Source organism: Lissotriton vulgaris, chromosome 6 (assembly GCF_964263255.1).
Source record: "Lissotriton vulgaris chromosome 6, aLisVul1.2, whole genome shotgun sequence".
Taxonomy (NCBI): Eukaryota; Metazoa; Chordata; class Amphibia; order Caudata; family Salamandridae; genus Lissotriton; species Lissotriton vulgaris.
In genome coordinates this window covers 53,105,681-53,123,277 of record NC_141694.1, presented here as the reverse complement: position 1 = coordinate 53,123,277, position 17,597 = coordinate 53,105,681, and the positions used below count along the sequence as shown (strand labels likewise).

The 17,597-nt window shown below is 47.2% G+C and overlaps 1 protein-coding gene across 4 annotated transcripts in view; it reads left to right on the top strand.

Moving 5' to 3' along the window:
• Positions 1–17,597, top strand: part of LOC147706778 (uncharacterized) — a 475,050-nt gene that overhangs the window by 368,379 nt on the left and 89,074 nt on the right. For all 4 annotated transcript variants that reach the window (XM_086925910.1, XM_086925909.1, XM_086925907.1 and 1 more), the window contains one exon: positions 8,279–8,416. In XM_086925910.1, coding sequence (XP_086782036.1) covers positions 8,279–8,416 — 138 coding nt within the window. The remainder of the gene's footprint in view (positions 1–8,278; positions 8,417–17,597) is intronic.

Sequence of the window (17,597 nt, the reverse complement as noted above, 5' to 3'; positions counted from 1 at the left end):
GTCCAAGGGCAATGCGATATGGATGAACTGGTCAGGCAGTTTTGCGTACGCTTTTCCGCCACTCCCACTGATTCCCTAGTAGTACGCAAGCTCAAACAACAGTCTCTCAAGATGATCCTGGTGGCTCCCACATGGACACGCCAACCGTGGTTCACAACACTACTGGAACTCTCAGTAGTTCCACACTTGAAACTATGCCTCTCCCCAACATTGCTAATGCGGAACCATGGAGAGATAATACACCCCGATCCTGTCTCCTGAAGTCCTAGAGTTCGGTTATCTTAACCTTCCAATGGACTTTATGAACATCATTAAAGAAGCCAGGCGCCCTACTACTAGAGGTTGCTATGCAGCAAAATGGAAAAGATTTGTCTTCTACTGCAATAACAATAACATTGATGCACTGAGTGCTTCAATCCAGAATATCATTTGTTATTTGCTACACTTACAAAGCATAGTCATCCATACGATTACATCTAGCTGCACTTGCTGCTTATTTACAAAACAGACAACATTTATCATTATTTAGAGTACCTGCAATTAAAGCCTTTATGGAAGGCCTTAAAAGAATAATTCCTCCCAGACTGCCACCCTCTCCGGTGTGGAATTTAAACATTGTTCTTACCAGGCCCATTTGAACCCCTACATAAATGTGAACTTCAGTCCCTCACATGGAAAGTAGCTTTCCTTGTCGCAATTACCTCTCTTAGAAGGGTAAGTGAGATCCAGGCTTTAACCATATGAGAACCATTCTTACAGAAACATCCTAACAAGGTGGTTCTCAGAACAAATCCAAAATTCCTTCCCAAAGTCATCTCTGCTTTTCATCTTAACCAATCAGTTGAGTTACCGGTGTTTTTCAAAAACCCAGACTCTGTGGCAAAGAGAGCTCTTCACACTCTAGACGTCAAAAGAGCCCTACTTTATTACATTGACAGGACTAAGCCCTTTCAAAAAACGAAACAACTGTTTGTAGCCTTCTCCCCACTTCATAAAGGTAGCCCCATCTCCAAAGCTGGGATTGCGAGGTGGATAGTAAAATGCATTCAGATATGCTACCAAAAGGCTAAACTCACATTAACAATTCCCCCTAGAGCACATTCAAAAAGCAAGCTAGGAGCTTCCATGGCATATTTAGGGAACATTCCCTTAGATGACATATGTAAAGCAGCAACATGGTCTACACCACACACCTTCACCAAACACTATTGTGTTGACGTGCAGGCTAAGCAACAAGCTTCTGTAGACCAGGCTGTTCTTAAAAAACTTTTTCAAACTACTGCAACAGATACAGGTGACCACCGCTAGGGGAGACACTGATGTACAGTCTATGCATAGTGTACAATCTGCAGCTCATATGCCTCGAACGGAAAATGCTACTTACCAGTATGCATCTGTTCTTGGCATATTTTTATTTTATTTATTTATTTTACAGATTTGTAAAGCGCATGGCTGCCCGTGAGCGTCCCAGAGTTGAACACGCCCACCCGCTTCCCCGGAACCTGTACCTGTTCCAGTATTATCTAAATTAGATACATTCATTTTGACATCTCTTACTTCATACTGACTCCATCATTTCCCATCATGGCGAAAACAAATCTGAGGATGGAGTCGATGCCCATGCGAACTGTCGTCCAAGGGAGGAGTCACCGATCTCGTGACTACAAAGACTCTTCCAAGACAAAAAGGCCATATTGGGTGAGGGGTGCACGCTCTAGCGGCTCAGGCGACGACCTCCTCTTAAGGGAGGTAACCAGGGGGCTCGGTCTTGACATCCTTAGCTCCGCTGACTTCACTAGCGGACACAAGACCTACCTGAGCGCTCCACGGCGTTACGCTGAGCTGAGGCGCGCACTTTACAGCAATATAGCGGCGTGTTTTAAAAATCCTGCTTGTATATTTTCTTTAACCTTTATTTGCTTATCCCCTGTTTTTAAGGGTCATCTCCACACACTTGCACCATAATCGGTACTGTCACCGCGCTTGGCGGGTCCCGGTTCCTGTGGGCTGGTAGTGTGAGCAGCAGCGCTTTTGTGGCGGCCATATTGGGTGAGGGGTGCACGCTCTAGCAGCTCAGGCGACGACCTCCTCTTAAAGGAAGTCATGCTTACGCACAGCGGTCACGCGCAGTGGGTACGCCGGATCACCGCCGGAGTCACGCCAGAGTCCAGCCCGTCTGCGCCCGCCAGCGTCCCGGAGGCGAGCGGGACAGCGGGCTGGGCTCAGCCACCGGGCATATGTGATCCTGGGCCCCCCATGCTCCGATATACATCATGTGAGCTACGCTCCTTACAAAATCCCTCGGGTGGCTGCTGCACAGTTTTCCCCGGTCGCTACAGGGGTAAGTCACGCTGCCCTGGATGCGGATGGCGCCCCAGCTGTGCTTCGTCTTGGCTTCCCAATAAAAAGATCGACAGTGTTGGGTATCTCTGCCTGCTGCTAAACACCAGATCAGCGTGCAGACATGCGCAAGACATTTATGATCTCCTTGATACGGAAAAGCCACTCTGTCTTATGCTGACTGAGACGTGGCTGGGGGAATTCTCAAATCCCGATGTTGCTATGGCTATCCCTCCTGATTACAATGTTTTCAGGAAGGACAGACTCAAGGGAAGCGGTGGTGGAGTGGCATTAGTGGTGAAGAAATGCGTGGCATGTTCTATTCTGCCAGTGGATGACATCCGTGGCTCTGAGTCCCTTGCCTTTTCCATCACTCTGGCGCCTCACCAATCCTTTAAAGGTCTATTAGTATATAGGCCACCTGGCCCACCTGGAACCTTCTTTGAAGAGTTCGAGTCGGTTATATGGGGGCTGGCCCTGAAAGCAGAACATTGCATTGTGGCCGGGGACTTTAACTTTCGTATGGATGATCCATCGGACCCGGATACCATCAAACATCTGGAGGCTACGGCCCCTCTAGGCCTGATCCCTTACCTTCGGGGGCCAACGCACGACAAGGGACATACTCTTGACCAGGTCTTCTCGACATCTCCTTTGGAGGTGAAGGAGATTATCCCGGTGCTTTGGTCAGACCATAGACTAGCCAAATATTTGGTTAGAGGCACGGCGAAACCGTCTAATCCCGTGTCTCAGCAACAGGGCCGAGCCCCCAGGGCATATCATCGAGTGACTCCAGCTATGCTGGCTCAGGCCGCCCTGGATCACCCATGCCCCCTTACAGGAGATTTGGAGAGGGACCTGGAGTCTCTGCAAGCATGGCTATTGGATAGGCTTAACGATCTTGCCCCGGTGATGGCCCCCCGCTCAACATCTAAACGGGTTTCGGCTCCCTGGTTCACTGCGGCACTGTCGACCGCTCGGCAGCAGTGTAAGGCAGCTGAAAGAGCCTGGCGATCACAATATGACTCTGTGGCAAGGCTGACCTACAAGACAGCGGTCAAGGCCTATCAGCGGGACATTTGCCTAGGAAAAAAAGCCTATCTTGCAGGGAGGATAGAAGCTGCCTCTAACTCCTGTAAGGAGATTTTTACCATAGTTAGAGAATTTATGGCCCCTCGTTCTAATGCATCCCAAGGTGTGCCCTCTAAGTCCTGGGCTTCTGATCTTGCTAATTTTTTCACCAGCAAGATTAAACTTATCCAGGACTCTTTTCCATTGGCGGCGCCCGTGGGGCTGACCAACCCCGAGGACGACTCAGCCTTCTCGGCCCCGCTGGGCCCGGTGCTGGCCGTTTTTCCATCCATCTCAGCCCCTGCCTTCTTAGCGCTTATGGGCAATCTTAAATCTGGGTCGCCCTTGGACCCCTGCCCTGCCAAATTCCTGGCAAAAATGGCGGAAGTTATAAACCCGCTGGCGAATCCACTCCTGAATCTCTCGCTGAGCCAGGGAGTGGTTCCGCAGGCCTGGAAGCAGGCAATGGTCATCCCTTTGCTGAAGAAGCCTGGTTTCGATCCTGAGGCTCTGGTCAATTATAGGCCTATCTCTCTTCTGCCTGCTTTCACGAAAATTTTGGAGAAGCATGTACACACGGTGCTCTCCAATTTTCTGGAAACATATGAGATTCTGCACGCCACCCAATCCGGCTTCCGCCCAAATCTAAGCACAGAGACCGCGCTCCTGGAGGTGTTAGAAGCCATTAAAGGGGTACTGGACTCCGGGGGCAAAGCCATGCTGGTTATGTTGGATCTGTCGGCGGCCTTCGACACCGTCCCCCATGAGGGCCTTCTCGCAAGACTCTATGAGATTGGCCTACGGGGGACGGTGCTCAGCTGGTTTTCATCTTTCCTAGCTGGCCGCCGACAAACGGTCTGGGCCTCCCCAGACTCTGCCGTGATGCCGCCATTGGGAGTCGGGGTTCCGCAGGGCTCTGTATTGAGCCCGACCCTTTTTAACATCTTTATGACCCCTATGGCGGCGTTGGCGGAGTCGTTCGGGGCCCAGATCGTATCCTACGCCGACGACACCCAGCTCCTCTTTTCTTGTAAGAAGGGAGGAGACTTCGATGGAGAGAGTATCCGGAATTGCCTTGGGGCTGTTTTTAAATGGTTCCAGCTGAACAGCCTCAAGTGCAACTCAGATAAGTCTGAGGTACTCTTCTTCGGGTGTGCCTTGGATCCAGACTGGCAAGCTTGGTGGCCCATTAACATGTTTCCTCCGTCCTGTTCATCCCAAGTAGCTAAGAACCTAGGGGTCAAGATGGACAAGGGTCTGACGCTGAGATCCCAGATCCTAGGGGTGACGGGTACATGTTTCGGCCTCCTCAAGACGCTGCGGAGGTTTCTACCTCTCCTGTCTGAGGAACACAGGAAGCTGACTGTGCAGGCTCTGATCGGCTCAAGATTGGATTATTCCAACGTCCTCTACCTGGGCCTGCCAGAGTATCTGCTGCAGCGGCTCCAAGTTGTGCAGAATGCGGCCGCGAGGGCCATTTATGGCCTAAACAGGCGAGCCAGCGCTGCTGGCCTTTTGCAGACCCTTCATTGGCTGCCTATCCGTAAACGGATTGCTTTCAAGGCATTAACTTTGGCCTACAAAGCTCTTCATGCTATGGGAGCTAAGTATCTCCAAAGGAGACTCGCCTTTTACCACCCGGCCCGCTCTCTCAGATCAGAATCTCTGTTTCTGGCAGCTGTGCCGCGCGTAAAGAGAGCTCGCATTGGAGGCCGCTCCTTTGGACTGCTGGCGCCACAGCTGCGGAACACCTTGCCGCTGACACTCCGCGGAGCTACTAGTTTACTTGCATTCAGGAAGGGCCTTAAAACCTGGCTGTTTGCCCTCTAGATACCCAGGTCCCAGTGACTTTATTGGGTTAACCCTCCCTTTTGGTACCATGTTTGCCCTCTATGCTGTTTTCTTTTTTTTCTGTTCTGCTTTCCACTATGCTTTTATTACTGTGTTGTGTTATTCTGCTGTAGGTCTCATTATCAAAAGCGCCGGGACACTCTTTTTGAGTAGCCGTGCGTTATATAAAAATAAATATAACATAACATAACATAACAACAACAAAGTGTAGGCATCCAAGCCCAACACCAGATGGCGATCTATGCGTAGTGTACAACTCTGCAGCTCTACATGCCAAGAACAGGTGCATACTGGTAAGTAGCATTTTCCTTCAAGATGGATAGTTAAATGCATCCAGACATGCTATGCAAAAGCTAAACGATGTTTACCTGTTCCACCAAAAGCACACTCCACTAGAAAAATTAGAGCTTCTATGGCTTTTTAAGGGAACATTCCTATTGCTGACATTTGCAAATCAGCAACATGGTCTACTCCACACACCTTCAAAAACATTATTGTGTAGATTTATTTGCACGCCAACAAGCCAATGCTTGACAGGCAGTACTTAAGACTCTTTTTCAAACAACTGCAACCCCGACAAGGTAACCACTGCCTAAGGAGAGGGACTGCTTTACAGTCTATGCAAAGCATGTGTATCTATAGCACACTTGCCTTGAACAAATTATGTTTCTTACCCTGTAAGCAACTGTTCTTGGCAAGTAGTGCTGTAGATTCATATGCACCATCCTTCCTTCCCAAACATTCTTATGTAGGTTGCAGTCCATATACATTATTTCATTCAAACGCATGGACATCTCAATGCTTACATATGAAGTATTCTTACATTCTCACCTATCCATGGATAAACAATCAGAAGATGGCGTTAATGACCATGCACAGTATTCCCAAGAAGAGGAGTCACACAGCCTTGTGACTCAAAGAAAACTTCTTGGAACAAAAGCAACTTGTAATCATCTGAGCCCAACACTAGATAGTGGACTTATATAAAGCATGTGAATCTACAGCACTACATGCAAAGAACAGATGCTTACAGGGTAAGTAACATATTCCTTTCTATAATCAAATCTTTTATTTACAATGTAGACAAGAAACTGGTTTGGTGAAGATCTACCTGAATTTTGCGTGTATTTAATTACCACTTCCAGATACTGACAAAGAGCATGCATGCTACTGGTAACTTGTCGACTGTCCCCAGAATAGAGGTTGGATTTGAACCGCCAGTGTGGTAGACAGTTAGCCTGTTTGTCAGAGTCTGGGAACTTCCACCAGACTATGCATATTGTCACTAATTCAAAATGGGGAGTCGGACACATACAAATGATTTCTGAATTCCATTAGGTCTCCACCTACGGGTACCCGTGCAGATTAGGCCCCTGGTGACCATGTTATGTTATAATGTTATAAGCTTTATTGTTCAACTACTTAAAATCGTTCCAATATACTAATATTTCAGTGTACTATAGATAAGGAAAAAAAATTAAAACACAAAGATTACTAAAACTAGAGGGAATTAAAACATTAACCGGTGTCCAATCTGGCAATAAAGTGCACGTGCATAAAACTTGGAGAGGAGTTTTCTCAAAGTCTCTCTTGCTTGACGACCAGCCAGTTTTTCTGTGTCAGTGCGGCCCAGATTGCGTCTGTAAATTTCCCTAGCCTTGCAGCTGTTTGAGCTGTATTAGCGGAGAACACAAGTCTGATTCTCTCTGCATCGAAGAAGGCCATGGGATCTACAGATAGGGATTACCAGTCGGTGCCGCTCGCTTGCTAACTTTGGGCAACAGCACAGCAAATGGAGCCAGGATTCACAATGGTAACTACAAAGACGACTTGTGACTAAATTGTCCAGCCGGGCCCAGGTTGGATTAAAGTCTGCAGTGGGCAGTGCAAGAAGTCTCATGTAGGTAATTCTTTTACGGGTCGGGTCTGTCAGTGCTTGCTCAAATTAAGGCTGTGATTTTCCCTACAATGTAGGAAGTATCCAGAGAAGAGAGATTGTGTCGATGATGTAGGCTGTCCGGGTCACTTTCATACGATTTTCTCTTGACCTGTTTATTCACTGTTCTTTTCCAGGCAGATAAGGTGAATGTCTGCGTTATGCAAGTTTTGGGCTTCTATTTCCAGTAATCTTATGGCTGCTACCAGCTGTGCCTGCCATGAAGATCCGCTTTCTTCAAAAATTGTTTTAATTTGAATTTTTTAATGAGTTTGCTGGGGCACGCAGGGTGCTAATATAATATTTTAGAAAGTCCCCTGAGCAAGTAATGTCCAGGAGGATAAGACCCAGCTCCAACCTTACTCTTGCTCTCCTAGCCTGTCGTGTGAGGCCTAGAAACTTTTTATAGGCAGAAATTTGGTGGTTCATGGAGAACTTGGTGAAAGCAGCAGGGAAGACCATGTTCCAGTAAAGGTTTTTAAGAGTGACTGTGCTTCCCATTATCCCATAAACAGCAATTTTTGGAGAAAAGCTTGAAAGACAAGGACGTTAACATGCTCCTGCTGAAACATTCTCATCTTCCTGAATACAGAGCCATTATTCACCTATAAAGTAACTTCCCTTGGCCCTTCCCTTTTAAAGAACAGGTTGGCATCTTTTCAGAAGCGTAAAATAGAACTCGGAGGGCTTTGTTGACTCCCTTTCCTTCAAGTCTAACTGTAGATCCTTTTCATCCAGATGGCTTATGTTAAAGAGATGAACATCACAAAGCAGAAGATACAGGTATGTAACTCTTAAATTGTGCTTTAACCTCAAATATCCAAGTGATGTATTGATCAGGCTGCATTGAACATACCACAATTTCAACCTCTGACAGACAGGATATACACCTCTCTGTAAGGGGTGTATTACCCCATAATTTATCTCCCCAGCTTGGCTACTATTGAAAACAATGATTCTGTCGTTGTTGCCTCATGTTGTTGAAGAGTACAAGAGAAATAAATCTTCCAAAATGTTGTTATAACTTGAAGTGCTCTATGCCTGTTTTAATTTGCTTATTTATGTTGTCTGTTGCTGCAGGGATTCCAGAGCCAACAGTGGGCCCAGATACTTTGGTGAGCGATATCAGCATTGCGTCCTTCAACGCGCCCGTCATCTATTATGATGAAGCCCATGACTATGACTTGGCCCATAGCAGTGATGAGTATTATGATGACGGTGATTACATACTTTTAAGTACTCATTGGTGAATGGCTATCAACTATGTCCCTCATAGCATTTAAAAAGAGTTGGAATTGTTCATAGGGTGGGTGGCCTGTTCAATATTAACTTGAAGGAGCTACTCATGAACAACTTCTTTCAATAAGTGCAAACCTACTTGCATCCGGCAGGAAAAGATTAAGTGTCCAGAAATCTTGTTTTCCCTTCTTGCTTGCAAAGTGGAATCAAGTGAAGTCTAGTGCGCTGTGAGAGCTGTGGTGTTATCCCAATGACATCAACTTTTAGGTGTGAGCCTGCACACTGAAGGGAAAGAGCCAGGGGGCATATTACCAAGGGCCATTATCGCCGCATTAGCGGGACTTTTTCCCGCTAATGTGGCGATAATTTTATCGCCCTATTACCAAGCTGTCGCTAACACCAGTTAGCGACAGCTTGTAGGTGATAGCGGGCATTTAGGGGCCCACTTTGCATGTCAGCGATAATTATCGCTAATGACATGCAAAGTGGGCGTGCCAAGATGTTAGCGACTGAAAACAGTCGCTAACATCGCTATCTTCGATTACCAACTTTTGGAAATATTCGCGCTAAGCGCGAATATCTCCAAAAGCTAACGCCTACTCTGAGCCGTTCTTAGCTATGTTATCCAATGGTAGGTGGATTTATTTATTTATTTATTTATAAAGTTTTATATAGCGCGAACTTGATCCCGTAGGATATCAGAGCGCTTTACAATGTGAGGCAAAGGTAACAAATCAGAACATTAGTCTAACATTGCACGGACCTTGTAAAGTATAATTATGAGAGTCGGAGAGAAAAAACACTATATAGGGAGAGACATATTTTCTTTATGTCAACAGAAGACAGCTGCAGGTAAACACAACAGAAATCATTCTATGTAGAACAGCATTAGACATAGTAAATAAACACAGCATGGCAACTATGAAATGACGCTAAGTACTGGCACATGATTCAAAGCCCACAATAGGATATTTAACCAGAAAAACTTAAAAATGGGTATCATAATAGGCAAGAATTATAAAAGTATCAGGCAGGAAAGAGATTTATTTATATATGTATATACATATCGAACTTTGCAGCGGATCCGGGTTACCGGAATGACCAGAGCCCACCTGTCAGCCCGGGACGAGAGGAGACGGTGTTGAGGCAATTCTGCTTCACGCTGGGCAAGGAACATTTGGGTTTCCAAGTCCCGAATATCGCTGACTTTTCAGCGATATTCATGCATTTCGGCCGATTTTTATCGCTTAGGAGACAAACCTTGATAATAGCAAGGCTCCTAAGCAATAAAAATCGGCGAAGCACGGCGATAAAATTATTGCTGCTAACCAAGCATAGCGATAATTATCGCTTATGCTTAGTAATATGCCCCCAGGTGTCCACTGTTGCAGCAAGCAGAGCTTCACTTCAGTTTTTCTAGAGTGCCTTGTGCCTTACATCTAGCCAGCCTATTGGCAAGTCAGACTTCCAAGTAACCACCATGAAGAGGTCTGAAACGGTCTGGATCCTACCCATTTAAAGACCAGGAGAGGCGACGTCTGCCTATGGTCAGCAACATCTTTATACCTGCTTGAGCTCCATATTTCCTTGCTCCTGCAGTGACATTTCTCTGACACCATTCTCAGGGGGTTAGCAGACCAGCTCTGTTGACTGGCTGCTACTTAATCATCACCATCACGGCGACACGGACGAGCAGAGGGTGCGCCAAAGGCAAGCCCTTCTGCGCCTGTGCACGTCCGTATCGTGGCCAGCGCCAGCCATGCTGCTCAAATACCTGCTGCATAACAGTAGGATGGGGGTCGAGAGGAATTACTGGAGCTTAGGCCCAACAAATGCCCTGGCTCCTCCTGTGCCACACTGAGAGAGAGGGACATGACAGCAATTTTACCCTCACCCCCAAATTTGCTAATCAGAAGGCAGAGGCTGCGGTTCACGCTCCTTCCAGGACCTCCAGCCCCTCTGATTTAAAAGCCTACCTAATTAACTGTAGGTCTCTTCCTAAACAAGTACTCGATATACACCAATCTTTCGTAGATAACGATTGAGACTTAATGTTTCTTACGGAGACTTGGTTACGTGAAGATGCGAACCCAGCGGTTACCTTGGCGATCCCCCAGGGCTATTGCTTAGTCTGTGCCAACAGGGGGAACAACAGTCTTGGGGGTGGGAATGGCTATCTATACTAATATAATAAAGAGAGAGCTTAAACCTTTGAGGCGGGTAATCTCAGGAACCACAGCACCAATCACAACACCAAACACAGCGTTGGAAAGGGCAGTTGCAGCAGAAGGACATAGGCTATGCAGACGCCCACCATATACATTTAAAAGGTAAAAGAACCGTGCCAGCAAAGTAGTCCCTTATGGGTGTGTCTGCGTTGTGCTGTGGGCGTGTGCTGGGGGGCGTGACAAACGCTGGGGGCGTGTGGTACGTTCCGCCCTTCATGCCATGTCTCATATCGTGTGCTGTGGGCATGTGCTGGGGGCGTGGGCATGTGCGGAGCGCGGGATTATGGGGGAAAAAAACGAGCGTTGTGCCCAATATTTTATTGTTTTTTCTTCCCAGGTTCTGTACATTCCAGCTCTGGGTGTCCACCCCGCTCCCTTTAAATACCCCTGCACCCCATAATCATAACCCACACTTACTCCTTAAAATACCCCAACACCCTTAAACATTAACCCATCTTAACCCTATAAATATACCCTGTACCCCAAAACCCAAACCTATCTCTAAACCCTAAAAATACCCCTGTACCCCAAAACCCAAACCTACCCCTGAACCATAAAAATAACCCTGTACCCCCAAACCTACCCCTGAACCCTTAAAATACCCCTGTACCCCAAAACCCAAACCTAGCCCTGAACCCTAAAAATACCCCTGTACCCCAAAACCCAAACCTACCCCTGAACCATAAAAATAACCCTGTACCCCCAAACCTACCCCTGAACCCTTAAAATACCCCTGTACCCCAAAACCCAAACCTAGCCCTGAACCCTAAAAATACCCCTGTACCCCAAAACCCAAACCTACCCCTGAACCATAAAAATAACCCTGTACCCCCAAACCTACCCCTGAACCCTTAAAATACCCCTGTACCCCAAAACCCAAACCTAGCCCTGAACCCTAAAAATACCCCAGTACCCCAAAACCCATACCTATCCCTAAACCCTAAAACTACCCCTGTACCCCATAACCCAAAACTATATCTGAAATAACCCTTAAAATACCCAAACACCCCAAAACAAATACCTCAGTACCCATACTTTTACCATTCATGCATTTACAACAAATTTCGTTGTAAATGTATGCGTGGTAAAAGCATATAAAATGTAATGCCATGCGTTAAAATGGCATTGCGGAGTCATGGTACTTTCATAATGAAAGTATGCGGAGTGATGGTATGCGGAAAGAAAGTTGCGAAATAATGGGTGTTTACCCTCCCCCGGTAAGTACATTGGTGGCACGGCGGCCCACATCTCCAGCAACATACTAATATTTTTTCACCACCGACTTGAAAAATGCACAGGTCTCTCTCATTGATGGCCAGCACCGACATACACTTTTAGACACACCTCCCGCCACAAGTTCTAGAATTGCGAACTTTAGAGCTCGGGAGCTTCGTTCGAATCTCGGCATCAGCTCAACATCCTGTGATTCCAGGCAAATCGCTTTGTCTCCCCATGCCTACCACAAAGGAATGTGTTATTCTGAAATGTAAATTGTGCTCATGCCATGTTGTCGAGTTTGCGCTATATAATATTGCAAGGAAAAATAAAGTAGGGAAACTCGAGTTCACACACTACTGAACGCGCACTCTTAAGTGCATCAGCAGTGCACTGTGAATCGGAGCGTTTCACAGGCCTGTCACAGATAAGAAATGCTATCAAAACGAAATCCTACAAAACAATATACTACTGGCCGGCAGCAATTCATACCCGGACAACGTCGGGACGGGCTGCTAGTAGTCTATAAAGACACTTGGGAGAGGCCACTGCCAACTTTAGTCAAATTGACAGTATAGAAGGACTCCCTTTCTGTATAAAACTAGACTTCTCCTTCACCGGCTGCTCCTTTACTGGCTCCCGGGCTGCTGCCACAGCGCCACACCAATTTTGGCAGATTATATCGCTAAGGCTTCTACCCTGTATTTTAACTTTACGGTCCTAGGTGACCTTAATCTCAATGTTGACGGTCCACTCTGAAAAATAGCGTGAATTTCATTTACAAGCTTGCTGGGTTTAATCTTACCCAACTGGTTTCCTCCCCTACCCCCAAAGCTGGGCACATGCTTGACCTCATCTGCTCAAATATGCAGGAGGTAAAGGTAGACAAGCAGAAACAGGTTATCTGGTCTGACCACTACCTGGCTCCACCTGAAGGCCATTTCCAGGGCTACAGCCCTTCCTAAGGAAGCCAGGAGGAACTGGAGTAGGGTTACACCTGAGACATTAGGCCCATTATTCAAGGAATTTAGCCCCCCCCCCCTCAAAGACAACTTTCGACGACAATATTGGGAACCTAAATACTTGGGTTACGGATGCCCTTGATAAACTCGCCCCACGGAGATCCATTAGCTCTACTAGAGCTACCCTTTCTGCACCATGGTTCTCTGAGGATATCAGAGGCAAAATGACTGGAATGTGAGTGGAGAAAGGCCTACTCACATGCTACGAAAATCACATATAGGAATGCCTTGAAAGAATACCATTAATTTCTCAATGGCAAAAGAAGTGACTTCCTGGCTGCTCGCATCGCGAGCGCTAAAAGCTCCTCCAGTGAAGTGCACTAGCCTCTCAAACTTTTTCGAAGACAACATTCTGCAGATCTTTGCAGTCCCCCTGTCTCCCGGCCCTAGAGTGGCGGGTGACACCCATTGCCATAGCAAGAACCAGCAAGAACCAGACGGTGTTTGCTTACATTTTTATGATTCCCGCGGAGGTGTCACTGACTGAAATACGGAAATACAAATCCGGGCCGACCCCTGGCCAGCACAGCAGTATAGTTTACTAGCTGAATCGCTTAACCCGGTCCTCAACTCCACTTGGAATTCCTCAATAGGGTTAGGGATTTTCCCTTCCACATGGAAACATGCCTTTTTATTACCTATCCTGAAGAAGCCTAGTGCCGACGCCAAAGTAGCCAGTAATTTTAGGCCTATCTCCCTACTTTCAGCTCTGGCGAAAATAATGGAGAAACTGGCCCATCAGCAACTGGCCGACTTTGTGGAAGCCAATGAATTGCTACATGATTCTCAATCCGGTTTCCACACTGGCGCAATCCCTTTTTTGGCGTGAACAAACTATTCAAAACCCTGTAGGATCCAAGATTGAATTGATGTACCTACAGGATTATTGTATATATATAGTTGTCGATTCCAAAAAGTGTTGTTTTTAGTGTGTATTATGCTTTAGCACAAAGTTTTCGTGTCATGTGTGTTTTAAATATTTGTTAGGGACAGCTATTGAAGTAATTTGCTTTCATATTTGAAAGTGTATGAGTAAAAATTTGCCTTCAATTTTTACTTTGTGGTCAGTGTGTTTGTTTGTAAATGTATTAGTACACCTGTCTAGGTATCCTGGTTAGGAACGAGACACGCAAAAGAAAACATTGAAATACTAAAGCAGTGTGTATTTCTGTCCGACAGAACCATTATTATTTTGTCCACACTGGGTACAGCATGGAATCGGCTCTGATTGAAGTAGCAGATTCCATCCGATTGTCGGTTGACGAAGGCTCTTCAGTCATGCTGGTACTTCTCGACCTGTCAGCAACATTCAATACTGTGTCACACTCAATCCTGCTTCACAGACTTAAGCAGATAGGTATCCAAGGGACGACATTAGAATGGATTGCCTCCTACCTCCACGGCTGAGACCAATACGTTTTTCTCCACCTCTACACCTCCTCTGCAAAACCACTCAGATGTGGAGTGCCTCAGGGCTCGGCCTTGAGTCCACTACTTTTCAACATCTATTTGACGCCACTGGCTGCTCTCATTGCTAAGAATGGGGTCAAGGTGATATCCTACATGGATGATACCTAGCTGTTGGTTTCTTTTAGTGTCTGCTTTTGTTTCATTCAGAGATTGTCTCAAAAACATTGCTACCTGGATGAACAGTAACTTCTTAAAGCTCAACGCACATAAAATGGAGGTTCTATTCTTTAACCAAGCTTCCCCCCCTCCCGCAGGCCTCTGGTGGCCTGTTGAACTCGGCTCTCCACCAGTGCCTAAGGTTTGGGTTAAGAATCTTGGTTTCAGATGTGACAAAGACCTGACCCTATCGACCCAAGTCCGTCAAGTCTTGGCGGTCTGTTTTGGAAAGATGAGAACAATCAGAAAACGTCTTGACTTTCTGACCGATGAAATCTGTAGAACTGGTGTGCATGCCCTGGTGACCTTTCACCTCGACTATGCCAACGGCCTTTACTTGGGCTTGCCCATATGTCTGATCAGAAAGCTGCAAATAGTGCAGAACGCTGCCACGAGGTTGGCCCGTAAGGTTCCACTCCGCCATCATATCTCTCCACATCGCAAACAACTCCATTGGCTCCCAGTGTCCAAGAGATTGAATTCAAGGCCCTTACTATTGCATTCGGGCCTACCAAGGCAGGGGTCCTAGATACCTCACGAAGAGACACCTCTCTTACCAGCAGGAGAGGCCTTTAAGATTCAACCACAGATGTTACCTCACTGTCCCTCGCTTTTCTAAAGCCAGGCTAGGGGTAGATTTTTCGTAGTGGGAACCACCAAACCGTGGAATGACTTGCCTCTCCACCTATGCATGCTGAACTCGGAGCTGGAGTTCAAAAAGTCACTGAAAACCTGGCTTTTCAAGCATAGGGATTAGCAGCTCGGTCGCATTTCTCTGCTGTCTTCTGCCTTAGCGCCGGGACACCTCAGCTGAGGTAGCTGTGCGCTTTATAAATGTCCTTTATTATAATTCTTATTATTATTTGTACGATCACTGTGGAAATACGCTGTCATGTTGATGGGTTTATGAAAATCTCCCTTTTTTGTTCTAACTGCACAGGGCGTGGAAAAGGGTGGATTAGTGGAATAAAATATAATGCATATAACATGCAGACACTTGTTGAATAGAGTATGCATAGTGCTTGCAGATACAATGTAGCTTCCAGGACTGCTGTGGTCTGTTTTATACATAGATGGAACAAAACCCCCATCTCAATATTTAACTAATATTCAGCACCAACATGGGACATCAAAATATATCCATGCACGCTCAACGCCAGGCATGGCATCAGCGATAAATAAAGGTAGGCTGAGTGTATTAGCTTGGTATACAGTTACCAGCTGACAATGACTTAAATTGATGTACTCCAATGAATAGGGCTCAACTCCAGTATGGTAGCTGGTATGGGTTTGAGCAACTAGAGTGTGCTGGGCTGGCAGGGAATGGGTAAGGATGCCAAAACGTATGCATCAACATCTCCTTCGAAACAGCGACATTCCCGGAAAGCTGGAAGCATGCCAAAATCAACACCCTCATCAAGAAGCCCAAAGCGGACCCCAAGGACCTCAAGAACTTCTGGCTCATCTCCCTGCTCTCGTTCCTGGCAAAGGTCATCGAGAACATCGTCAACATGCAATTAGCCCGCCACCTGGAAGACAACAACATCTTGGACTCTTCCCAGTCCGGATTCAGACGAAACCACAGCACTGAGACAGCCCTCATCGCTGCCACAGACGCCAACAGGCGACAACTAGACAGCGGCGAAACATCAGCCCTCATCCTCCTGGACCTGTCAGCCGCCTTAGACAAGGTCTGCCATTGCACTCTAAAGACACGCCTCCTAGAAGCTGGAATCCAAGAGAAGGCCCTTGACTGGACCACGTCCTTCCTCTCCAGCAGAACACAGAGCGTCCAACTCCCACCCTTCCGATCCAAAGCCACCAACATCATCTGCAGCGTCTCCCAGGGCTCATCCCTCAGCCCAACGCTGTTCAACGTCTACATGCCCCCCCTCGCACAAGTGGCCCGCCATCATGACTTCCAAATCATCTCCTACGCCGACAACACCCAACTCATCCTATCCCTCACCAAGGACCCACACACCGCCAAAACCAACCTCCACAAGGGAATGAAGGCCGTCGCCGACTGGATGAGGAACAGCCGTCTGAAGCTGAACTCGGACAAGACGGAGGTCCTCATCTGCGGACCCACCCCCTCAGCCTGGGACAACTCCTGGTGGCCGACCACACTGGGAACAGCACCAACACCCACCGACCATGCACGCAACCTAGGATTCATCCTCGACTCCTCCCTCTCCATGTCTAAACAGGTGAACGCCGTCTACTCCTCCTGCTACAACACCCTTCGCATGCTCCGCAGGATCTACAAGTGGATCCCGACCGAAACAAGAAGAACGATGACACAGGCCCTCGTCAGCAGCAGACTGGACTACGGCAACGTACTCTACGCAGGAATAACAGCCAAACACCTACAACAACTACAACGCATCCAAAATGCCTCCGCCCTACTGATCGACAACGTCCCCCGCCGCAGCCACATCAACCCCCACCTGAGAGACCTACACTGGCTCCCCGTCGACAAGAGGATCACCTTCAAGCTCCTCACCCACGCACACAAAGCACTCCACAACGCTGGACCAGCCTACCTGAACAGCAGGCTCAGCTTCCACACCCCCACCCGCCAGCTCCGCTCCACCAGCCTCGCCCTCGCCACTGTCCCCCGCATCCAACGTACGACCTCCGGCGGCAGATCCTTCTCCTACCTCGCAGCCAAGACCTGGAACACCCTCCCTACCCACATACGGCAGATCCAAGACCTACTCGCCTTCAGAAGACTCCTCAAGCCCCGGCTCCTCGAGCAGTAGCAGCACCCCCCCTCCCCTCAGCGCCTTGAGACCCTCACGGGTAAGTAGCGCACTTTACAAGTACTCCGAGTGATTGATTGATTGATGCGTGAGAGGAGCGTGAAACAAAAAAAAGAAAAAGGGAAAACAGCAGAGTGAATGGCAGGAAACCAAATGGAAACATCTAAAATGGTGCATAAAATGAAGAAACAAAAGAAGGAAAAGGGTCAAATAGCATGCAACTAAACAATGGAGAAGAATAATATAATGGTAAGAAGTCTTTTTACTTCAGCATTATTACAAATTGGATAGGAACGCATGTTAC